This window comes from Notamacropus eugenii, chromosome 4 (genome assembly GCF_028372415.1).
Source record: "Notamacropus eugenii isolate mMacEug1 chromosome 4, mMacEug1.pri_v2, whole genome shotgun sequence".
Lineage (NCBI taxonomy): Eukaryota > Metazoa > Chordata > Mammalia > Diprotodontia > Macropodidae > Notamacropus > Notamacropus eugenii.
Window position 1 is genome coordinate 95,972,039 of NC_092875.1, and position 25,346 is coordinate 95,997,384.

A 25,346-nucleotide genomic window follows, 5' to 3' on the forward strand; every position below is an offset into this window, starting at 1 on the left:
ACCTGTCATCAAGAGATAGGAAATTGATTTGAGCCCTGGAGTTCTAAGACCTTCTAACTCAGGAAGCCATAGAAATGGTCAGAATTTTGTTTTAAGGGTCAGTGACTAAGAACTCTTTACTTTCTACTTCCTAAGAGGGAAAAAAGGGGTCAATTCATAATCTAAGTAATTCAGGTTTTAAAAACTAGGTCTAAATTATCCACCAACTTTGGACAAATCCTCCTCAAATGAAGACTAGCTTTGTTCTAGTCTAGAATTTGTTGAGGGAAATGGAGCACCAAATGGATTGGTTATCAGTAAAACAGTGAGTGAAATGGAGTATAAAGGCAATTATCTGAGTAATTCAGCATAGTAGATACAGCATCTACTTAACGTGTAATGGCATCTGGTGGTCATGTCTGGCATTACAGTCCTTTTCTATCAGAACCATTTTCTTTTTTATATTTTGGGTTCATTTTTACTTATATAGAAGGTAGATGAATTTTTGAGTAACTACATTTTGAGATAGACTTCTGTGGGCAGTGAGAAATGTTTGGAGCCTGACTGTCTGAGTTTCTGGTATATGTAGTATTAAAGGTAAAGGGTTGGGGTGATGACTGATTTATTCAATACATTTATTCATCAAATCACCCCACTTAACGTAAGTGAAAAGCTCTTTCAATCAATAAATCTTCTTCATAGGCTTTAGACTAAGTGCAAAAAGTCTTTGAAAGAAATTGGATGAATTGTAATGACACCAGATGGGAAGTTTGTTCCAATTGGCTGAGCAATTTTATCACGGTGGGGGGGGGGGGGGGGGGAAGGGTTGGGGGGGAGGGGGGATGTCGCCTGTATAAAAGCATCAAGGTAGCTGGATTTCATAACTTCTCAGTGACTGGAAAGCCAAGAAGTAGGGTTCCAGCAAACTCCTCAAGAGGAACAGATGTCAGAAAGGATAGGTCTTGAGTTTTCTCCTTTCCCACCCTCAGTCAGGGGAACGAATACCTTCAGAGCTTTGTAAGGTCTAGAGAATAGTGGACTTCCCGTCTTCCCACAGGGTCTTAGTTACATCTTGGATCAATCAGTCAATAAACTTTCATTAAGAACCTACTATGCTCCAGACACTGTTAAGTGCTGGGGATACAAAGAAAGGCAAAAGACAGTCTAATGCAAACAGCTATGTACAAATAATATGTACGTAACAATAATAGTTAACATTTACATAGCACTTACTGTGTGCTAGGCACTGTCCATGGTGCTCTACAACAATTATCTCATTTTATTCTCACAACAATCCTGAGAGATAGATGCTATTATAATTTTCATTTTACAAGTGAGGCAACTAAGGCAAAGAGGAGTTAAGTGTCTGAAGAGGTATTTGAACTCATGTTCTTCTGACTTCAGGTCCAGCACTTTATTCACTGAGCCAACTAGCTGCCATTCTCTCTCTTTCCATATAGATAGATAGACAGACAGATAAACACAAGCATACATATATGCAGAGAGAAAGAGAGATGGAGAGAGAGAAAGAACAGAGGGAAGACACTAAAATAATTAAGGGACATGGGAAATAGCTTGTTACCTAGTTTGAGACTTTCTCTAGAAGGCAAGATTTTTAATTAGGACCTGAAGGAAGCCAGAGATGACAAGAGAGAGCATTCCAGGCATGGAGGATAGCCAGTGAACATTACCTGAGTCAGAAGATGGTATGTCTTGTCTAAGGAACAACAAGGAGGTCAGTGTCACTGGACTGAAGAGTACAGGGTTGGGGGAAGGAGAGGGTGTAAGTTACTGGAAGACTGGAAAGGTAGAAGGGGCTCAGGTTACAAAGGGTTTTGAACACCAAACAAATGATCATAATGGTGATAAGGAGCCACAGTAGTTTACTGAATAATAGGGGATGACATGGTCAGACCAGTGCTTTAGGAAGATCACCTTGGTAGCTAAGTCGATGATAGAGTGTAGTAGGACAATCTTCTTGTAGGGAGACCAACCAGCAAGCTATTACTGTAGTCCTGGAATGAGGTGATAAGGAATTATACCAAATTGTGGCAGTGTTACAGGAGAGAAGAAGGCATATAGGAGAGATTTTTCAAAGATAAAATTGATAAACCTTGTCAACAAACTGAATATGAAAGGCGTGGGGTAAGGCATTGGAAGAGTCAAGGATAATACTTAGATTTTTAACCTGGGTGACTAGTAGGATGGTGGTAAATCAACTAATTGGAGAATTAGCATTGAGAATCAAGGACAAATAAGAAGTGAATTCATGGATCCACAGAGAGACCAGTATTGGAACTATACTATACTTTAAGGGAATATCTTGAGCACCCCTTGATTAGGAGAAAAGAAGTTCCACCAACACAAAACTGTGAGTTATTTTTTGACAATTTATGCTTTTTGCACTTGAGTCCAATTTTCCCTAGACTGTACATGTACTTGAGGGAGGCTCTTGCAGACTTTTGGGGGGATGTTTGTAATATCTGCTTTGACTTTACCACCTTAGTGAATACCCCTAAATGCCATCTGGCTAACTAAAATAATTCTCAGTTGACAATTTAAGAGGATTGGTGTACAGGAAAGCACATTGGTGGAGGCTTGCACCAGTGGCATTAGTGAATCACCGTTGACTTCTTAGAGGTATCTCTAAAAACTTGATGGAAGAATATTGTCTCCTTCCAGGACCTGAGACCCAGCTGTGAGAGTGGGAATTGGAATAAAAATTCTCACCATTTATATGGGTAACTCAAGAAGATGCAGGAAGAAATAAGGAAAACAACCACAGAAAAGCAGGAGAGGTCCAAAGCAGGAGCACTGACAGTGAAGAGTTGGAATAGTGATAGCTGGTGCAGGAAACTGGAGACTGGAAAGGTAAACACAACAGTGCCACAGGTTCCTGTGGAAACTGCTGCCTGAGCCCTGGGAGGTACAGTAGTCTTTGCTTTCTGTGGTCAGAGTGGGTATCTGAGCCAGCAGTGGTTGATGATTTTCCTTTTGGGAGACTAGGTAGCAGAGAGAAAAGTGGCTATTTCCCATCTCCCTTTGTTGCTGCCTTAGACAGAAGATGTTTACTCCAAAGATTCCCCATCCCACCCCCGTCCTTTAAAGTTATGTTTACACCTTCTGTTTTAATTAGTACCAAAGTGGCTTTCTCTAGATTAAAATATGATCGATTTTAATTGCTTTTGGATTCATGTATGTCCTTAATTGTGAGGAAGATGTTTTGAGGAAAGGAAGAAACATCTTGGAATTGATATACATAGAGGAAATCAGAAGCTCTGTGTCTCCAGTGCTAGGTCTGGCAGTGGGGATAGGGTTAAGGATTCTTATCTGGGTATTTCAAATTAAAAATGAGAAAGAATTTTATTGGTTTAATTATTTATAATTTTGTAAACTTCCCAAAAGGAATAACTAAACTGGATCTGGGGATTTTCTGCCCTCAGGTTAAAATGAGACAAACTCTATTTTTGATGTCTCAGATGAGGCTGGTCTAGGGTCACGTTGCCTCATTCACTCATTGTCTCATTCTCCTCTCCACCCCTCAGAGAAAGTTCAGTGGTAGAGTCAATGAGGACTGCTTAGGGAGTAGAAATTGTCTGGTGAGAAGAGGAAAGATGTCATTGGATCTGGCTGACAGTGTTCACATTCCAAAGCTGGGGTTCAGAGGAGCTTGTGAAGACTTTTTCCTTTTTAGCTTCACCTCCCAATTTATATCCTTATAGGGAAAGAAAGCTGCTGTTATAGTCTGCTCACATCTACCATTTACCTCTCCATTATCCTGAATGATACTCAATTTTTATTCTTTGAAGACTATAGCATTCCATGACTAATAGTTGTAGATCACTGCAAGTAGGACATTTTTATATCTGGCCTGAACCTGTGAGGAAGCCCCCTCCACTAAGGTAAATCAGCAATATTCCTATTAAAAAGATGAGCCTTTCTTCCAGGGGGAATATTGGAGTTATTTAATCAACTAACCAGTTAACAAGCATTTATAAAATCCCTATTCTCTGCTAAATACCGAGGACTCTACCTTCCTAAATTTCTCCTCTATATTCCCTTCTCCTCTCTGACACTGACACCACCCTAATGCATGCCTATATCACCTGCCTGTATTACTGCAACAGCCTGTGGCTCTTCCTGCCTCAAGTGTCTCCCCACTCCAGCCCAAACCCCAGTCAGCAAAGCTCAGGTCTGGCCATGTCAATAAACTCCAATTACTTTCAGGATCAAAAATAAAAACCCTTTGTTTGGTTTTCATAGTCCTTCATAATCTGGCTCCTTCCTACCTGGAATTCCAGTCTTCTTACAACTTATTCCTCCTCCCTCACTCCGCTGTGATCCACAGCCTGTCCCCCATGTTTGGAACCCTTTTCCTCCTCATTTCTATCTCCTGGATTCTCTGGTTTCCTTCAGGTTCCACATAAAATCCTGCCTTCTACAAGGACGGTTCTTCTATATCCCTTAGATGATTTCCATCTAAGATGATCTCCAATTTATTCTGTTGTTTCGGTTTCATGATGTATGGTGATGGAACAGTCTCAGAGTGACACCCCCTCCAATCCAAGTATAGGCATTTCTTGAAATTGATACCTCTCATGAAGCTGGCTAAGTTCCAAGAGGAACCAGCAACTTTAGAGAAAGCAGGATGGATTTTTGTAGGGTAAAGATGCAGTTACATAACAGAAATGATGAATATTAAAAAGGCGGGATGGGTTTGTTAAGGGATTAATAAGGTAATAAGACAGGGGTCCCAGCCACTGTGGAACTGCACAACCCATTGGTGCGGGCATGTATGTATGAAAATGATATAAATCTCTTTACATTATAAGTTCACCTAAAGGACAGCTTTTGCTACCACTGCTCGGGTACCTACCTACAGAAAGTCCCTTCTGTTGTTTTGGGGTCCACATCGGGGGCTTGGGCATCCTGGTGCTTCTGCTGCTTTCTGATTGGCTGACTGTTGTGGTGCTGTCTGAGACTGGATGGATGTAGTTGTGGCTGAGTGCATGGACCCACCGGCTGCTTCTGTGGGAAATAGGAGGAATGGGTCTGGGGGAGGTGGCTAGCCAGAGGCAGTGGCTGGGATCCCACCACATGGACTCGTGCCTGCTGTTCTGAGAGAAATATGAGTTCGCAGACACACCCGTGGTTCTAGTGAGCAGGGAGGCTTATATGAAGTTAGAATATTAAGTATGGGGGGAGGGGATGAGTGGCTAGTAAGGGCAGGGGGCCCGCTGTTCGGTGGGAATACTGGGGTTGGGGGCGGCTTTATTAGGATTCCATCACCATATCTATCTTGCTCGCACACCATTGTTTGCATGGGGCTTCTACTTAGACTGTGAAGACAGTCTTTCTCTCTTTTCTTTGAATCCTCCGCTCTTAGGACTGTATCTGGTATACAGTGGGTGCTTAATAAATGCTTACTGATTTGATCTCACAGGCTGGAAAGGTGGTCGGAGGGGCTGGCGGCCGAGCTGAAGGGAGCACTGCAGAATCCTGCCCTCAAGCGCTCCTCGGGGCATCGGTGAAATGGAGATAGGACACCCGCCTTTAGAGAGAGCTGGAGGTTTTGCAAAGCGCTTCCCGCGTCCTCTCCTCCACCCTGGAAGTAAGGTGGCATCATTATCTTCAGGTTTGTATAAAAGAACGAAACAGGGCTGGGAAAAGTTTCACGATTTGCCCAGATAGCAAAGCGTCTGCAGCGGGATTTGAACTCAGGCCCAGTGCTGGCGATCGGATGGGATCCACGTTAAACGCTGGATACACACGGAGCCGGGTGGACCTCGGCGCAGCATCCGCGAAGGTCCCCGACGCCTCCCCGCCCCCGCCCCGACCTCGTGGATCCAAACCACGGCCCCGCCTGGAGGCCTGGCCTCGGGAGGGAGCGGGGGGGAAGCCTGGGACCAGGCAGGACGTCACGGCCGCCGGGCCCAGAGCAGCCGAATGACGCACGCCCGACGCAGGCCAGCCGAGCGGTCTCCAAGGCAACGAGGCCGGTTTTTTTCCTCCCTCTGCCCCGCCGTCCCCTCGGTCGTGCGTCATTTCCGCCTCATTCCCCGCGCTCTCTCCCCTCCCTCCTGCCCGTCTGCGTGACTCACTAATAGTCCCGAAAGAGAGAGTCACTTTCTCTCTTACCCCGCGGGGCATTGCCAAGAGCGGAAGGAGGGAGTCGGCTGTTCCGATTATTACCGCCGGGAGTGGGGGGGTGTACCCGAGGGGTGGAGTTTTACTTTCGGGTCACGCCCCGGCGGTCGCTTTCAAATTCCAACTCCCCTTTGGAGCCGAGGGGAGGGGAGGGGAGGGGAGGGGAGGGGAGGGGAGGGGAGGGGAGAGGAGAAGGGAGATAAGTCTTCCTCGCTTGAGACGCCGCTGCTATTGGGCATGCGCAGTCCTCACCACTCGGGCCATCTGGATTATATCGCTCCGGGTTTTCGCGGCGGTCCGTCCCGGGGCCAGGAGAGCTCCGCCCTCGAGCTGGAACCCCAGGAACTCAGAGGGGGGAACTGATGCTGGAAAAAGCCAGTGGTTTCTGGGTTTTGTACCCCTTTGGGGTCTTCTAGAGACTACAGTCTGGGGCTCTCGTTTTCTATTAAATATCCATGCTCCAAGTGAACATGCCTGAAGGAGATCTAATCAAAATTTCTCGTTTTACAGATGAGAAAACGGAGTAGCAGAGGGACTCCGTTCATTCATTGATTCATTCATCCATTCATTCATTAATATGAGAATCGTAGTATTTGAAAGCTACAAGTCAATCAATCAATAATCATCAGTAATCAACGAACATTAAGTTCCTACCACGTGCTAGGCACAGCACTGGGCATATAGAAAGAGACAAAAGGCAGTCCCTGCCCTCCCGGAGTTTACCAGGGTATCAGTGACCATCTAGTCTCACCCAGTCCCCATTCTAACATAGCCAAAGTCTCTCTAGGCTCTGCTTAAACCAGGACAGGGAACCCATTACTATCTCTCGAGGTAACTCAAGTGGAATCCTTTTTGAATGGTTCTACTGGTTAGAAGTTTTTTCCTGCATGTTTGCAACTTCTACCCATTTATTGTTCCTGATTCTGCTTTTCTAGTCAAAGTAAAAGTGCAATCCCTCCTCTCAAATACTGGAAGACACCTGCTATGTACCCTGAGTCTTCTTTTGTCCAGGCTAAATATCAATCAACAAGTATTATCAAGCTCCTAATACGTGCCAGATGTTGGGCTATGAAGAGGGAATACATGTAACATGAAACAGTCCGTATTTGGAAGGAGTTTTCAAGTATCTCAGTATGTATAGAATAAATATTTAAAGGGAAGAAAATTAAAAATCGTTAAATATCAGGTCATTTGAAAGACAGGACATTAACAGTTGAGGGTATAAAAAAATACTTCATGTAGAAAGTAGCATCTGAACCATCTGTTAAAGAGAGGGTTTCTATAAGGAAGAGGTGAAGAAGAACATTCTAGGTGTAGAATTTAGCCCTACTAAAAAGGTATGGAGATGGGAGATAGAGTGTTCTCTGTGAGGATAAGATAGAAAACCATTTTGGCTGGATTACAGAATGAAAGAAAGGGAGTAATTGATAATAGATAAAGATATTGGAAATATAGGTTGGGGCAAGGTTATGACAGACAATTTTTTTTAACATCTCCCCAGAGTAAACTTTTTTAAAAATTTTATTTTCATTTTTAAATCTCTCCCTCCACCCTGCCTATCTCCCATCTGTTGAGAAGGCAAAAAATATGATAGCTATTATACATTGGAAGTCAGGCAAAACATTCCACATTAGCCACTTTGAGGAAGGGGTGAAGCAATAAAAAAATAGGCGTCACTCTGCACTCACAATCCATCCAATTTCTCTCTGGAGGTGGATGGCATTTTTCATCATGAGTCATTGGGAATTGTGTGACAGCCTTTAAAAGTTCAACAAAAGGTTTATTTTGTAGAGACTGTGGAGAACCACTGGAGTTCGTGGTGTAGGGGAATGAATAGTCAGACTTGTGTTTTAGGTATTAGCAGAATGAAAGATTAACTGAAGTGGGAAGACACTTAAGGAATGGGGAGGCCATTTCAATAATTGAGGTGAGAGGTGTTGAGGGCCTGAACAAAGGTGGTAGCTGTGTGAGTAGAGAGCAGAATTGAATGTAAAAGGTGTTGGTGGGGGACAGGAACAGCAAGATTTGGCAATTGATTGTATATGTGGGATAAGGGAGAGAAGTGAATTCAATATAACTGGGAGAATGAACCCAGGAGATTAGAAGATTGGTGGTGCAGTCAGTAGAAATAGGGAAGTTAGGAAGAGAGGTGGGGAATGGTAAAGAATTCTGTTCTGGACATGTTGAGGTTGAGTTGTCCAGTGAGTAATTGATGATATAGGATTGAAACTCAGGGGACATACTGGGGTTGGATATATAGATTTGGGAGTCAGTCATATAGAGTTCATAACTGAACACATGAGAGCTGATTAGGTCAAGTGTCAAAAGAGAAGAGGGGAGGGCCTGGGAAAATGCCCTGGAAAACACCCACAGTCAGGGCCATGGTCTGGATGATGAAACAACAGAGACTGAGAGAAGGGGAGTAGATAGGTAGGAGGAAAAGCACAATGGAGTAGTGTTAGGAGAGCCCAGAGAAGAAAGACTATTCAGGGGGAAGGGATGGTCAGTAATGTCAAATACAATGTCAATGTCAAATTGAGAAAGAGACTAAAAAAAGATTATCAGATTTGGCAATTAAATCATTTATAACTTTAGAGAGAGTGGTTGTATTTGAATTTTGAGGATGAAAATGGGTTGAGGAATGAGAGGAAAGGAAGTGGAGGCATTAAATGTAGATACTTTATTTTCAGTTTGACTGAGATGGTAACCGATGAGCTAGCATGTAGTATAATTGTTTTACAAGTGAAATGTGAGAAAGACAGGTATAATTGAAAGCAGTAGAGAAAGAACCAATGGTAGGGAGAATTTGATGATTCAATGGGGAAGACCAATGGAGGATGCAATTTGCTAAAGAAGATGGAAGGGAATGGGACCAAGTGCACATGAGAAGGGTTGCTTTGTCATCAGAGATTGGAGAAAAGAAGAGTGGAGGATGACATCAAAGGGTCTTGAGATAAAGGGAAGTGAGGAAGAAGGAGCTCAATTTTCTCAACAAAATAATTGGTTCTTGGGAGTGGGGATGTGGGAAGGAGGAGGCGCTGAAGAGAAGAGAGGTTCTAGAATAATTTCTGTGGGCAATGAGATAGAGCATCAATTAGAGAAGAGTAAAGGGATTGCCTTATTAAAGTGAGGGCCCAATTGAAGCTGTATAAAGTGGATTTGTAAGGTAGCCAGTCAACAGAGTTATGTGGCTTCCTCTAGCTCAGTTTAGCGCCAGATAAGTAGAAGAGGTGGCAGATGGTGGGAGGAATCAAGAGCTGAGCTTTGGCTAGGGAGGAGCAAAGGAGACTATGAGTTAAGGGGGCTAGGATTTTGAGAGTAGAGTACAGTTTAGAGCTGAATTGGTAGGGTCAAGTTTAAAGTGGGAGGAAAGTAAAGTCAAGGGTGGGAGTACTGGCCTGAGAAGCACTAAGGTGTGAGGGAACTGAAGCTTTTGAGGTGGATGAAGAATTATTTTAGGAGGAGTGAGGCATAGGGAGAGATGGGATGATCGAAGGTTGTATAGTCAGAGGAATTAAGTGATGTGTAGACATGCTAGGTCTGCATTTGGGGGTGGGGCTGATGCTGCTCTGATCCGATGGTATCATTCTTCCTTTCTAGTAACTGGAGGGGAGGGGAGGGGAGGAGAGATGGAGGGTAGGAACCCGAAGAGGTAAGGTGAATACAGCCAGGTCAGGAGCAGGAGATACTCATGTCAGTCAGTCAATAAGCATTTATTAAATACCTTCTATGGGCCAGGCACTGTGCCTAGTGGTGGGTATACAAAAAGAGGTAAAAGACAGTCACTATCCTTGTGGAACTCACAATCTGATAGGGGAGATAAGCAAACAAGTACCTATGAGCGACCTACATATAGAATAAATGGAAAATAATTTACAGGGAGAAGGCACTAGAATTAAGAGAGACTGGGAACGGTTTCCTTTAGAAGATGGGATTTTAGTTGGAACTTGAAGGAAGCCAGTAGGTGAAAATGAGAAGGGAGAGCATTCTAGGCATGAGACAGCCAGAGAAAAATGCCTGGAGGTGCAACAAGGAAGTGTCACTGGACTGAAGAGTACATGAGAAAGGTTAAGGTACTTCCAAGAACACTGGAAAAGGGGGGCTAGTAGGTTATGAAGGATTTTGAACAACAAGAGGAGGGCGTGTGTACGTGTGTGTGTGTGTGTGTGTGTGTGAGAGAGAGAGAGAGAGAGAGAGAGAGAGAGAGAGAGAGAGAGAGGGTCAGACCTGTGGCTTAGGAAAATGACTTTAACAGTTGAATGGAAGTTGGATTGGAGTGGGGAGAAATTTGTGGCAGGCAGATCTATCAAAAGGCTGTTGTAATAGTCTTAAGTGTGAGGTGATGAGAACTTTCACCAACTTGGGGGACTGGGAGGATGATGGTACCCTCAACAGTACTAAGAAAGCTGGGAAGTGGAGAGGATTTAAAGGGAGAGATTTTGAATATGCTGAATTTAAAATGTCTATTGGACATTCAGTTCAAAATGTCTGAAAGACAGTTGGCGATTTGAGATTGGAGGCCAGAAGAAAGATTTGGGTTTGATAGGTAGATCTGAGAATCATCAACATAGATCCGGCAATTAAATCCATGGGGGCTGATGAGATCACCAAGTAAAGTAATACAGAGGGAGCAGAGAAGAGGGGCCAGGACAGACCCTGTGGGACACCTAAGGTTAGACGGCATGACCTAGATGAGAATGTAGTAAAAGAGACTGAGGAGGATCCTTCATGGACGTCTTGGACTCAAACCTCTTAATCATCCTGATTGCTCTCTCATGAATATTCTCTAGTTTATCAATGTTCTTTTTAAACTGTGGCTCAAGAACTGAACACAGTATTCCAGATGAGGTTCATCAAAGTCCTTTGCACAATATCACTTTGCTACTCCTGGAAAATGCACTTTCCTTAATAATATAGCTTAAAATCTTATTACCTTTTTTTTTTTTTTTTGGTTTCCACGTCACACTGTAACTTGTATTGAGCTTGAAGTCTACTAAAATCCTCAGATCGTTTTCAGAACCCCTGTTGTCTATCTCTCCCCTATCAAATTGTGAAATTGATCTTTTAAACCCAAATGTAAGGCTTCATGTTTATCCCCACTGAATTTCTTCTCATCACATTTATTTTAATGCTTTAGGTCAGGAAATCACAAATTTTTTTCTGTAAAGATGTAGATAATAAATATTTTAGACTTTTTGGGCCAAGAGGCAAAACTGAGGATGTTATGTAGGTACTTACATAATAAGAGAGAAAACAAATTTCAAGTTTTTTTTATTGATGAAATTCAAAACAATAGTAATTGAGAACAATGGTTTTTCTGTAATACTGGTCTATTAATGAGAAGAATGGAATTGTTTTTTGGGGTGGATAATATTTCACTTAATTAGGATTCATGATTAGTATTCCTTATCATTAGAATTGATAGCAAATGCTTATCTGTAAATGAGATTTTATGTGTTTTATCTTAGAGAATGTCTTCTTGCACAGACAGGCACTACCAAATACTGATATTAATCCATGACCATATGATTTTAATTGAGTACATTCATTACTTGGAAGGCATTTGCAAAATTCTTTTACATTCTTTTGATATTTTCTTTTTAGTAGGTCATTACATTGCAAATTAACTATTTCCACTTGAAGGTTAGTTGGGTGGAAGTCCTCCATGGGATATCTAAATGTATTTTGAAAGATGCAAATTTCTTTTGCATTTCTATTGAGGTCTGAAAAACATTGCTGGAACTGTAGCTTGAACTTGAAAAATATGTCCAATGCAAATTTGTGTGGGAATGGAAATCTCACTTCTTGTTTTAACTTTTGACAGCATGAGAAGTGTATAAAACAGCTTGACATTACTTATGATTCAAACAAGTTTAGTTATCATTGAATTTACTTGACTTCTGTATGTTTTGCATATAAGCACTGTTTTGCTTTATAATTTTTGGGTTGAATTCATTTAGAAGTATTATCAAGTCTGAAGCAAAAACTAATCTTCAAAGCTATTCAGTGTTCAATAATAATGGTTGAGGATGGTTCTTCTCATTCAGAAAAAATTTCAATTTCAGCCCTAAGCTAAAAAAAATAAGACTTGTTTTTTCCCTTTTCTCTTTTTGTTTTGACTTGATGTGTATGCATTAGAACAGAAGAAAAAAGGTCATTTTATGGTGATACCCATGGCGTGCAAAAGACTATCCAGTTATAACTGTGTCACTGTGATTTGTAGTGCGCTGAGCAGCAGTTTGAAGTGATGAGAGCACCACATATGGTTTCTGTCACAACCACTCAACTTGCTTTGGTAGTGCAAAAGCAGCCATAAATAATAACGAAATGAATGAATGTGCTTGTGTTCCAAGCACAATGAGACTTTATTTATGGACACTAAAATTTGAATTTAATATAATTTTCATCTGTCTATTTAAAAAATGTAAAAAACATTCTCAACCCCTTGAGCATACATAGTAGGCACTTAATAAATGCTACTTGACTGACTGATTGACTTCCTGCCACAATGTTCTTGAACCATTAGTCCTACCATCCAACCAGTTATCCTGATTGTATTATTTTGTTTAATCTACTTCTATTTATCTTTTTCACAAGAATAATGAGAGATGCTTTTCTAATCTAGGCAAATGTCTACAGCACTGGTTTCGTCTCTTAGTTTAGTTATGCTGTTAAAAATGAAAATGAGGCTGGTCTTGGCATGACCATTCTTGCTGATGCCATTCTGGCTCTTTGTAATTGCTACTTCCCTTTTAGGGGCTATCCCACCATCTCTTTAATAATTCATTCCAAAGTTTTCTTAGGAATGAAGTCAAGCTCACTGGCCTAGAATTCATAAATTCTGTTCTCTCCCAAGTGTTTTGTTTTTTTTTAAATCTTGACAGTATTGACTCTTTTCCAATCTCATTTTGCCTCTTGTTTTCCAAAAACCTCTGGACTAGATAGTCTTTGAGGTCCTTTCCCAATCCAAATCTGTGATTCTGTGATCCTTAAGAGTGATGGTATAACTTTTCTTTCATGTATTTCCAGTAGCCATAAAAGATTTCCCCAGTATACGTACTTATTAAAGCTGAAGTGAATTGCATCTGTGGTTGATAGTCCTCTCAAGGCAACTTCCATTTTGCTCAAATACTATTTCAGGGTCAGGTAAGGAGGGGATGTAGATTTTTGGGAATAGTGCCAGAACTCAGAATCCTCCATAGTGTTTTGGTTCCATGGGACTTGCTCCACTTGATCTGAAATGCTTTCCCCAAACTGAGAAAAGGGGTTATATTACCCTTCCCTTCCCACCCCCCACTCCAGAAAAGCAATCCAAGAAATACTGGTCAATTGATTCTTTACCAAAAGTAGGTAAATAATATCCTCTTTAGTGCATCACTATTTCATGAAATTTTTAAGAATAAAATAAATAGTAAGTGTTGGATACATAGCAGGTGCTTACTAAGTACTTTATTAACATTTATTAAGTATCTTCTATTTGCAACAGATGTACTGTGTCAAAATGACAGAGCTTTAAAAATTAATTAATTTTATTTATTTTCAGTGTTCTACAATAACTACCATATAACTTAGATGACCATTTTTCCCTCCCTCCCCCCTCCCTCCCCAAGATGGCATAAAATTTTTATAGGTTCTACACATACATTCCTATTAAATACATTTTCACTATAGTCATACTATAGTGTTGAAGAATTAAAATGAGTGGGAGAAATCATCTAACAAACCAATACATAATACACACACACAAAAATGACCTGCTACATTCTGCGAATGAATTCCATAGTTCTTTCTCTGGATGCAGAAGGCATTTGCCTTAAAAGACCATTGCGAATTTTTTTTAAGTCCTTGCATTGCAATGAAGTTCCAAGTCTACCAGAAAAAACTCTAGCACACTTATGGTCTTTGCTGTGCACAAAGTTCTCCTGGTTCTGCTCCTTTCTCTCAGCATCAGATCATGTAAGTCTTGCCAGGCCTCTCTGAAGTCTTCCTGTTCATCATTTCTTATAGCACAATAGTATTCCATTACACTCATATACCATAATTTATTCAGCCATTCCCCAGTTGATGGGCATTCCCTTGATTTCCAGTTTTTGGCCACTACAAAGAGTGCTGCTATAAATATTTTTGTACATGTGGGACCCCTTCCCATTTTTATGATCTCTTGGGGTACAGTTCTAGAAGCGATATTGCTGGGTCGAAGGGTATGCACATTTTTGTAGCCCTTTGGGTATAGTTCCAAATTGCTCTCCACAATGGTTGGATCAGCTCACAGCTCCACCAACAGTGTATTAGTGTTCCAACTCTCCCAGATTTTTTTTTTTCTCTGCAGGTGAACGTTAAGTTAAAAGTTCTAGGGCCTTTAAGTAATTCGTTCATGGTCTAATAAAGATGACAACTGGGACTCCTTGGGATCTTTATACCTTTTGGTTTAATCATATAGCACCAAACCTTGTACAGATATTGCTGAACTAAGAAGAAGCAGGGGTTAATATATAGATTACTGAACTGGCAGTCAGGAAAACCTGTGTTCAGATTCTACCTCTGATGATAACTAGGTGTGCAATCATTGGCAAATCACTTAAACTTTCTGAGCCTCAGTCTCCTTATTTGTAAGAAAAGTAATTAGATTAGATGGCTTCTAAGGGCCCTTCCAACCCTATGATCCAATGACAGGATCTCTATACCCTTTGAAAGTTTCAAAGTAAACCCATTTTCAGTTGAAGAAAGCTACCTAGTCAAGGATGTTCTTTAGCATCACCCCAAATTAGCTGATGGTATATATGTGATAGTGTCACAAACGGCATAGTAAGCCTGCCTGGTGTAGTGGAAAGAGCTGTGGACCCATCTGGACATGTGACTTGGATTGGGCCTTGGTCTATTCCCAGCTGTGCTATCTGGCAAGTCACTTAGGTGCCTTGGAGTCTGTTTCCTCACTTGTAAAATGGTAGCAGCAGTTCTTGTTTTTTTTACCTCACAGGGTCATTGTTTGGCTAAAAGGAAATTATGTAGAGGAGAAGCCTCGTAAACTAAAAATCGAAATTTAAATAAATTATTATTTTTATTTCCATTGCCAAGAAAACACACAGGGTCATTCAGACTGAACCACTGAGTAACAATTATAAGGTCACAGGAATCTGTCGTGGTTTATCAGGCAAAGAGCTTGGAATGTGGGGGCACCTGTAGGTTTCAGTTCAGACTGCTGCTTCAATTCCTTTTAATTCCTTTCAAACAACCATTCCCTCATGCCCAGAAGCCTCTCTCTATTTCCTAATCTATAGAAATGGAAGAATAAAATTCCAGGGAGTAGAGCGCCCGGCTCCTCCCCTCCCCGCCCCTCACTTAGGCGGCCGGCATAGATCTCCACCTCCAAGGCACGAGTCCAAACCAAAGGGTTTGGGGTCCGGATTACTGCCCTTCTTACAGATAGACAAAGCATTTATTATATGTCAAGTGCTTATAATGTGCCACACGCTGCAGTAAGTGGAGGGAATACAAACAAATGAGCCCGATAGTCCTTGCCCCAAAGGACTTTACATCTCATTCAGAGAAAACAGCTCCCAGCCAGGGGTGGAGTGAAGGGGGAGGGAGGCGGGCAGCAGAGGTGGGGTAGCTGTGTAGGGTGTGGAAATGTCAAGAAAGGTTGTGGAGTCCTGTATTCCAGCCTAGTTAATGAGAAAAATCTTTCGTCGGAGCCCAAAGGGGTAGAGTCCAAGGTACCAGTGGGGAGGAGATGGAGATGATGGCCAGAGTTGGGATAGGATGGTGTGGTGTTATGTTGCGTGTTTGTTGATGAGTCGTTTTTCTGTCGAATCCGACTCTTCAGGATCTGTTTGGAGGAGGGTGGGGTTCTTGACAAAAATACTGGAGAGGTTTGCCATTTCCTTTTCCAGATCATTTTACAAACTGAAGCAAACATTTATTGTTAAATGACCTGCCCATGGTCACACAACTAGTAAAGTGTCTGAGGCCATATTGGAGCTCAGCTAGAGGAGTCTTCCTGATTCCAGGGTCAGTGCTCTCTGTGCTGCACCATCTAGCTGTCCAGTCAGAAGACCTTGGTTTCAAATTCCAGTTTTGCTACTTTCTGTGTGACCTTGAGCAAATCATTTCACTTTTCCAGGTCTTAGTTTCCAAACTATCTGCAAAATAATAATAGTTGGCATATATATCATATGTATCTGTATGTATCCATCCATGTGTATATTGTATACAAAGCATTTCTAACTTGCCCGATAGACCCACAACTCTCCACAGCCAAGGGCTCCGTGGAACTCGCTACACATGATTTGGGGAGCCTTTCCTAACCTAAGAAAGGAGGCTATTACACTCCGCCCCCGCTCTAGGAAAGCGATAAATACTGGTTAATTGATTCTTTACCAAAAGTGGGCAAGTACTATTGTCTTTAGGACAGTGCATCACTATTTCATAAAATTTTAAAGAATAAAATAAGCAATGAGCTAGATATACAGCAGGTACTTGATAAACGCTTAATTAAATGTATTAAGTAACTACACAGGTGCACTGTGGCCTGTTTATTGTGTACGTGTATGTATAATAGTCTACAGAGGAAACTAGATGGATCACTGGTAGAGCACTGGTTCTAGAGTCGTGAAGTGTGTATGTGTGTGTGTTCAGTTGTGTCTGACCAGAGTTCAAATCTGGCTTCAGACACTAGCTGTGTGACTCTGGGCAAGTCACTTAACCCTGCTTGCCTCAGTTTCCTCACCTGTAAAATGAGCTGGAGAAAGAAACTGCAAACTACTCTAGTATCCTTGCCAAGAAAACCCCATGCAGGGTCATGAAGAGTTGGACACTTTGACTAAACGACTTAACTATAACAAATATCGAATACCCATGCATGTATGTCATATGCCTGTGTAGGTATGTATAGACACATATATCTCCAAGGTGTGCACAGCATTTTTTATACGTTATCTCATTGGCGTTGTGGGGAAAGAACCTTATATGTGGAGTGAGAAGATCGAGAGAGATGGCTCCCGATGGCCGTTCCAGCCCTAACTCTACATCTAAGCTCCCAACTCTGCTCCTCTCCCTCCTGCCTCTCACCTCCCTCCTTCTGCAGCCTCCCAGCTCTCCCTCTCCAGGTGTAAGCCTCCAGCTCCTCGGGGCGGGGGCCTCTACTCCCTCCCGCTTGGAGGCCTCCTCCAAAATCCGGAGAAAAGGATCGGAGGCGTCCGGGACTGGGCTCGGCGGAATCCGCGGGTCCACACTGGGCATGCTCAGAAGCCGTTCGGCGGGCGGGGGTTTGGGGCACAAGTAGGAAGCTCAGCGAGCGGCTCGCACGCCGGGACGGCCCGCCCCGGAGGAGGCTCCTGCTGCGCTCCCCGTCCGCCTCGCTGGTCCTCCCGGCCCGGTACCAGGGCATCGGCTCTGTAAGTGCACCCGCGGGGCCTGAGCCGTCAGCCGGAGCGGAGGAGGAGGAGGAGGAGGGGGTGCCGGGCTCTGCCCTCACCTGTCCGCTCCTCGGGCACCTGCCCCTGCCCTCCGCCGGACGCCCCGGCCCGGCCCCTCCCGGCACTGCGCCCCGCCAGCCCCGCATGCCGCGCCCCGGCCCCTTCCCCAGCCTCCTCATCTCTCCTCTCCCGCCGCCTGCCTCCTGGCCCCCTCCTCGGCTGCCGTCCCCAGTCCCATCTTCACCCCGTCTCACACACGGGGACACCAAGGCCGGGAGAGGGAAGCGGCTTGTCCCGGAGCGCTCCCCGCTGGCTGTGACATTTCTGGGCTGATGTCAGGTTTAGAAGTGCCTCTGTCCCGACGGCCCTTTGAGGTGGAGGGGGACCGCATCCCGGCCTCCTGGCTGCGGGATGACTTTGGAGCATTTTCCCTCTGTAGGGTCGCAGACTTGGAGCTGGGAGGGATCTTCCTAATCCACTTCTCCCTCTCCTGTTCTCCCCCTCCCATCTAACAGAACACGAGAGCGAGGTGCGGAGTGGCTCAGTGGCCCAGAGTCCACGTAGCTGTAGCCCTCCCGAGTCAGTCCGTGTCTATTAAACACCTGCTCTGTGCCAGACCCTGTGCTAAGCCCTGGAGACACAGAGAAGGGCAGAAGGGGGTTTCTGCTGTCCAGGAGCTCACAGTCTAAAGGGGGGACGGCGGGCAAACAACTGTACAAACAGGCGTATATGCAGGATAAAATAGTAATCCACCGAGGGAAGGCCTTAGCATGGGGGGTGGGGAGAAGGGGGTGTTAGGAAAGGCTTCCTGTGGAATCCAGGTGGATTTTAACTGGGACTTGAAGGAAGCCTTGAGAGGCTGGAGGAGGAGATAAGAAACAGCATTCCAGGTTTGAGAGACAGAAAATGCCTAGAGTTGGGAGAGGGTGTGTCTTGTTTGAGGAACAGCAAAGAAGCCGGTGTCATTGGATCAGTGTTGTGTGGAAGAGAGGAGGGTGAGAGACTGGAAAGATTGGGGAAGGGTCGGGTTATGAAGAGCTTTGATATTGCAATAGTCCTGAATGAGGTGATGAGTTTACAGAGTAACTTCTGTACAACAACTTTTGGATTTAGATAGTACAAGTGATCAAATCCTGATTCTGCCGCTACCTGTATGGAGAATTTGGGCAGTTATCACTAGTCAGATTACTGATTTGAGGTTGGAAGGGACTTCATAGGTCACCTAGCTTAACCACTTCATTTTACAAATCCAAAGTCACCTAGGCAGTATGAGACAGATCTAAACTTAGGTCCTTTCAGGGCCTCAGTTTCCTAAATTATAAAATGAATGAGTTGGATTAGATGATTTTTAAGGTCCCTGCCAAATATAATTTCTATGATCTTGTGATCCTATATTTTATAGATCATAGAATTTTAGAGTTGTCAGGAGCCTTAGATAGTCTAATATTATTGTTGTTGGTCAGTCAGCTCTTTGTGACCCTATTTGGGATTTTCTTGGCAAAGATCCCATAGTGGTTTGCCATCTCCTTCTCCAGATCATTTTACTGAGGAAACTGAGGCAGACAGGGTTAAGTGACTTGCCCAGGATTACATAGCTAATAAGTGTCTGAAGTAAGATTTGAACTGAGGTCTTCCTGACTCCAGGCCCAGTGCTTTACCCACTGTGCCACCTAGCTGCCCCCACAACAATATCAACAAAAAAGATTTATATAGCGCTTTGAAGTTTGCAAAGTGCTTTAGAGATCTTCTCTCATTTGATCCTCACCACAACTCTATGAAGTTGGTACTATTTTTCGGATGAGGAAACAGGCTGAGAGGTTAAATGGCTTGCCAAAGTCACACAGTTAGTAAGTGTCTGAGGTAGGATTTGAACTCAGGTCTTCTTTAGTCTTAAATTCATCACTTAGATTATGCATTCATCTAGCTGCCTCATTTAGACTAATCCTCTAATTTTGCAGATAAGAAATTAAAGCCAAGATAGAAGAAATGACTTGTCTTATGTTATAGGTTGTAAGGGTAAAAGGCAGATCAAGATTTGAATCCAGGTGACCCAGTTCCAATAATAATTTTTTTTGCTATTATATGACATTATTGAAGTCACTGCCTATGGTTACCAGAGGTAGCAGATCCTAGTCTTCAAACCCAAATCTTATTTAAATATAACATACTTTCCATTTTATTATGTTATAGTCCAAACTTCTTATTTTTTACGTAAAGACTGTGAAGTTCAGAGAGGTACCCTAGGTCCACATGGTTATTAAGTGGTAGAACCAGGTAGGAATCAATCCTAGATTTTCTCTGTCTAGTTTACTTCCCAATATTTCACATTCCTTGATATAGGTCAACTTCAGGTTCTCCTTTGTCTAGGATTATCCTCTATACCAGGGGTGGGGAACCTTGGTCTCAAGGCCACATTGTGGCCCTCTAGGTCCTCAGATGCGGCCCTTTGACGGAGTCCAAACTTCACAGAACAAATCTCCTTAAAAAAAAGATTTGTTCTGTAAAACTTTTGACTCAATCAAAAGGCCACACCCAAGGACCTAGAAGGCCACATGTGGTCTCAAGGCTGCTGGTTCCCCACCCTGTTCCATATCCTCTTGATCTCTGCTTCTGCCACTTTCCTCCAAAGCAATTCCATCTCCTTGGGAAACCAGTAAGAACTATACCCATATTGCAAGTGCTAGTAACTTTGTCTTTTGATGAGACAGAAAATTTTTTGCTTATCAGTGACCTGTATTGTAGTGTATACCCCTGCCTAAAAGGAGGCTGCTTCTTTTCTCTTTTCACAGTATGCCTCCTCTGGAGGATGGCTACCATTCTTGGTTAAAGTGCTGGTAGTTTAGGGAGGCAACCTACTTTGGTGGAAAGAGCACTGGACTCAGATTCAGGAGTGGCTGATTTGAGTCTTGGCTAAAGCTTTCCTTTCCTAGTGGTGTGACTTTGGGGGAATCATTAGACATTTTTGAGTTTGAATTTCTTGCGGATGCTAATTTTTGTGCTTCCTATCTCACAAGGTTTTTGTGAGGAACATGTATTGTACCTTTCCCCTGTTGATTATTGCCAAATTATCCTGTGTATAGCTTGTTTATACATATTGTTTGCATGTTGCAAACCTAAAGTGCCCTGTCAATCAGTAGCATTTATTATGTATCTACTGTGTTGCTAAGAATTGTGGTATCAAAGAGAAAAAACAATCCCTGTTCTCAAGGAGTATACATTTTGTCAGGGGGAACTTGTTCACATATAAGTAAATACAAAATATCAAGTAATTTTGATGTGTGTTGGGGGAGGTACTACCAACTGGGGGTATCAGGAAGGGTCTGAGCTTCAAAGGAAGTTAGGGATTTCAGGAAGAGATTATTGATGAGGGAATACACTCTACTGGAGTATAGCCCATGTAAAGACAGAAAGATGGGAGATGGAGCATTATATTTGAGGAACAGCAAGTGGACCGATTTGGCTGGAATACAGAGTCCATGACAGAGCGGGTGATAACCTTAGAAAGGTAGGCTGGAGTCAGATTGTGAAAGAAGGGCTTTAGATATCAAAGTTTGTATTTTATGCTAGGGGCAGTAGGAGCCCCTGGAGCTTCAGATTGGAGAGTAGCATGGTTGGGCTTGTGCTATAGGAATATAACTGGCAGCTGTGTGCTGGTGTATTGGCAAGAGGAGAGACTGAAGTCAGGGGATCAATTAGGAGGCTATTGTAACAATTCAGGCTTGAAGTGATGAGGGTCTGAAAGTAAGGTGGTGGTTGTATGAGTGGGGAGAGGGGTACCAGAGTGAAGTTGTGGAGCTAGAAAGACAGTATTTGAAAGCGGATTGGAGACAGGTGAGTTTGAGTGAATAATATAGAGTGACTAAGTTTGCCAACTTGGGTGACTAGAAGGATGGTGGGACCCTCAAGTCAATAGAAATAGAGAATTTATGGAGAGGTAGGTTTAGGGGAAAGATAATGATTTCTGTTGTGGACATACTAAATTTGAGATGTCACTGGTTCATCTAATTGGTGATGTCTACTAGGCAGTTGATGCCTTGGGACTGGAGCCCAGGCCGGATTGATCTGGTAACTGAACCCGTGGAATCTGAGTAAATCAACTGAAGAGAGAAGAGAACAGGGCCTAGGACAGATCCTTGGGGAACACCTGTGGTTACGGCTAGGCCATGGATTATCTAGCGAAAGATCCTGAGAAGAAATAGTCCAACAGCTAGGAAAAGAATCAAGAAGCAATGTTGCAGTCCTATAGAAGCTAGAATATCCAAGGGGAGGGGATGATCTACAGTTTCAGATGATGCGGAGAAGTCTAGAAGATGAGGACTGAGAAAATGCCATTATTTGGAAATTCAGAGCTCGTTGCTAACTTTTGACAGAGCAGTTTCAGTTAAAGTGGTGAGCTTACCCATGGCATGAATGGGAGTTGTCATCGGCAATAATAGTGAAGAGCCAGCAGCTATTTTGGGTGAAATTCTCTGTGCTTTAAACTTTTAACAGTTTCTAGAAAAGGCTTTAAATAAGAAAGGCACTACTAGTCCTTCCCTAATTCCATTTTCTTCCCTCAGTCTTTTTTATTGAATTGTATTCTGAGTCTTCCCTTGAGCTACTCTCCTCGGAAATGCTTTTAAATATATTTTAAGCATTGGTTTTCTGGTGTAAGAACTGGACATTTATTTTGCTTTTTGTAGAGTAGAACTGTTTGAGACAGCATGGTATAATCAATCGCTCAATCAGTACACATTTATTAAGCACCTACTAGGTGCCAGGCACGATGCTTGGAACAAAAATTTAGAAGATCAAAGGTAAAAGCATCCTTGCCCTCAAGGAATTTAACATCCTACTGAGAGAACCTTGGACTTACAGTCAGAAGCCTAGGTCATAATCCCAGCTCTGTTGTTTCATACCTGTGTGATCTTGGGCAATTCACTTAATATTTCAGAGCCTGTTTCTTTATTTGGAAAGTGAAGGTAATGGACTTGATGAGCTTTTAAAGTCCATTTTAATTCAGACATTCTGTGGTCTTGTGAAATTCAAATTGGTGAAGGTTCAAATAAAATGTTACTTTTTATAAAGGAAGAAAGTATGAGAGGTTGTAGTATTTAGAAGGTGAGGGACTGCTGCTGTCCTAAGTACTAACTTGGAAGACTTTTAGAAAGCTGTGGCAGACTGTTCGTATGTGTTGGGGAAAGAAAAAAATACAATTTATTACTAATTGGATTTTGGACACTAGTATTCTGTATTGCTGGTGCGTTCTGTTTCATCATACTCTGAATAGTTGTCGGCAATCTTCAGTTGCTTGGGTAATTATGGGAGAGATGTTTCCTTCTTTATGGAATATACTCTTGGGGCCTAGGCCAGAAGTAAGCTGACAGTTCAGTTAATACCTGAGCAACTCTGGGGTTTTGTTGCTTGCTGAAATTTTGGAACAGACTTGACTTTCTTTGTAATGTTCTTTGTAACTTGGAGTTCATTCATAATGTTAGAAAGGTCCCAGGGAAGTCATTTTGTCTTATTACCTTATCTACAGGCAGAACTCCCCACACAGTGCTTTTTATAGGTGTCTGTTGTACTGAGTGGTAAATGTGCTCAAAATATCCCAGAAATTGAGTTTAATATGGTATTAATATTTTCACAGAATAAAGATATTGTAGGAAGTAACAGCCTGGCTTGTAGGGTGATAGAATCCTAGGATTTTAGAGCTTCTAAGGAAGAGACCTTAGAAGTCATTTCATCCATTCTCTTTTTACAAATGAAACTGAGTCTCACAGAGGTATATCTAAGGTTACATAGTTAAGGAATTAGGTCTAGAACCCAGTATCCTAACTCCTGGTTGAGTTCATCTTTCCCCGACCATATTATGTTGCCTCCCATTAAATTAAGTAATCTATTTGAGAATTATGAGAACTGGGTTCTGTGTGTAGGCTTCTTAATTGCCTCTAGCTGTCCACATTTTTTTGTTGATAGTGCAGAGTACATTGGCTTGTCTTCAATTCTACTAATGCAGTTGGCATTTCTATCTTACGTTGATGTTTGATGCATGTGAGGGATCTAAGATAAATGTCAAGAAGTGTTTGCTAATGATATAGGTTGTAATTTCCTCTTTGCTTCAAAGTTTTTACTTTCCCACAACCCAATTTTGGAGTCTGGGATCCAGATCCTAAGATTTTCATTTTAGTGTTAGAAGAGACGTTAGAGGCCATCTAGGAATTGGACGTGTGATTTCATTAGTATAGAGAACTTCCAAGTGAGGAAACTCTCTCTACCAGTATAGATTGGCCCCTTCTTTGTAATTTGTGGCCTTAGAGAATTGCTCAGAGTACTGAGAAATTAAGTGATTTCTCCAGAGTCACATAGCCATTATATAGCAGAGATAGGCCTTGAACCCAGGTCTTGCTAGCTTCCAGGTCAGCTCTCTAACCACTACACCAGCCTCTCTCTAGAGGTCACTTGTGTCCAATCTTATGCCCGTTATAAATCTGTGTTAAAGATGGACAATGGAGATAGCCATAAAATGATACTATATAGGGTAAACTCTCCCCCCGCCTCTGTCTCTCTCTTTCTCTCTCTTTCTGTCTCTCTCTTTCCCTCCCTCTCTCTCTCTTTCTCTCTCTTTCTCTCTCTCTCTCTCTCTCTCTCTCTCTCTCTCTCTCTCTCTCTCTCTCTCTATATATATATATATATATATATATATATATATATATATATGTACATATATACATATGCTTTTGAGACTTCACAGGAGCTTACTTCTAGGGCTGGGGCTCATTATTCTGCATGTATTGTCCTCTTATTTATTTTCATTCTTACCTCTCTGTGTTACTTTTGGGGTTCCTGTAAGACCTAGGTACTTACATCTGTCACCTGGAGTAGTCACCTGCCAACCAGTCCAAAAGGTTCCTGTGACCCATAGCGATTCCATACCAGTCTTCCAGGGTGCCTGATGCTTTACTATGGTCCTTGTGGAGACATTGGCATTTTAGCTGAATTATGTTGGGGCTGCTGTAACACATATTCACCAACACACCGCTCGTCACCATCCATTGTCATCTGTTGTCATCTAGTAGACAGCAGGGCCATGAGGTAAGGGACATAAGACAGGTTAAGTTTTAATGAGGGTAGATGGAGGCGAAGAAAAGTATAGCCCAATCACAGGGATGATAAGCCTAGATATACTTCTGTGAATGGAACTTTAAGGAACCACAAGCAGCATGAGAACTTTTGCAGGGAGAAAAGTCAATGAAAAGGCCTAAAAGGAGACTTTGAAAGGAGTGGCAAGAGAATACATAAGATGAGATTTGCCATTGTTTATACCAGCATGGTTCTGTGAAAATACAGGCTTAGACTGCATGCTGGTATGGAGTACTCTTGTAAGATCAATATCTTGGATGGATGATGGAATGACAGTACAATATGGTCTTTCCACTTTATGATAGGGCTTATTGACATTGGAGAAATAGTATGGAGTACTGGATAGAGAGTTTTCTTTGAAGCCAGGAAAGACCTGTAGGTTGCAGAGTAGGTGCCAGCCTGCAGTGGTAGAAGGAATTCTTTGTACTAGTGAAATTACCTGGTCTAGGCTTTTTTCTTATTCTCAGTTGTGCTAGCATTGGCTGAATCATTGTTATTCAAGCTCTGCCTACGTAATAAATAGTACAGTTCGTGCATCCTAAAGGACATTCCTAAAGGAAGACAAGCACTAGAAATAGTTTGCACTTCATGTTCTGTTTATTATTGTTTTATAATTAAATTTTGATTTTTTAAATTAACAAGCATTTGTTATTTTTTCATGCCCCCTCCCCCCAGTATTCCTTT

At 42.5% G+C, this 25,346-nt stretch overlaps 1 protein-coding gene across 4 annotated transcripts in view; it reads left to right on the plus strand.

The window, feature by feature from the left end:
- Window positions 1–5,511: 5,511 nt before the first annotated feature.
- TRAPPC9 (trafficking protein particle complex subunit 9) overlaps window positions 5,512–25,346 on the plus strand; it is a 1,025,445-nt gene continuing 1,005,610 nt past the window's right edge. For 2 of the 4 annotated variants that reach the window (XM_072602984.1, XM_072602987.1), the window contains exon 1: window positions 5,512–5,614. In XM_072602984.1, coding sequence (XP_072459085.1) covers window positions 5,512–5,614 — 103 coding nt within the window. Of the gene's footprint in view, window positions 5,615–17,355; window positions 17,520–25,346 lie in introns of those variants that run through there. The other 2 variants (XM_072602985.1, XM_072602986.1) reach the window with 1 other exon arrangement.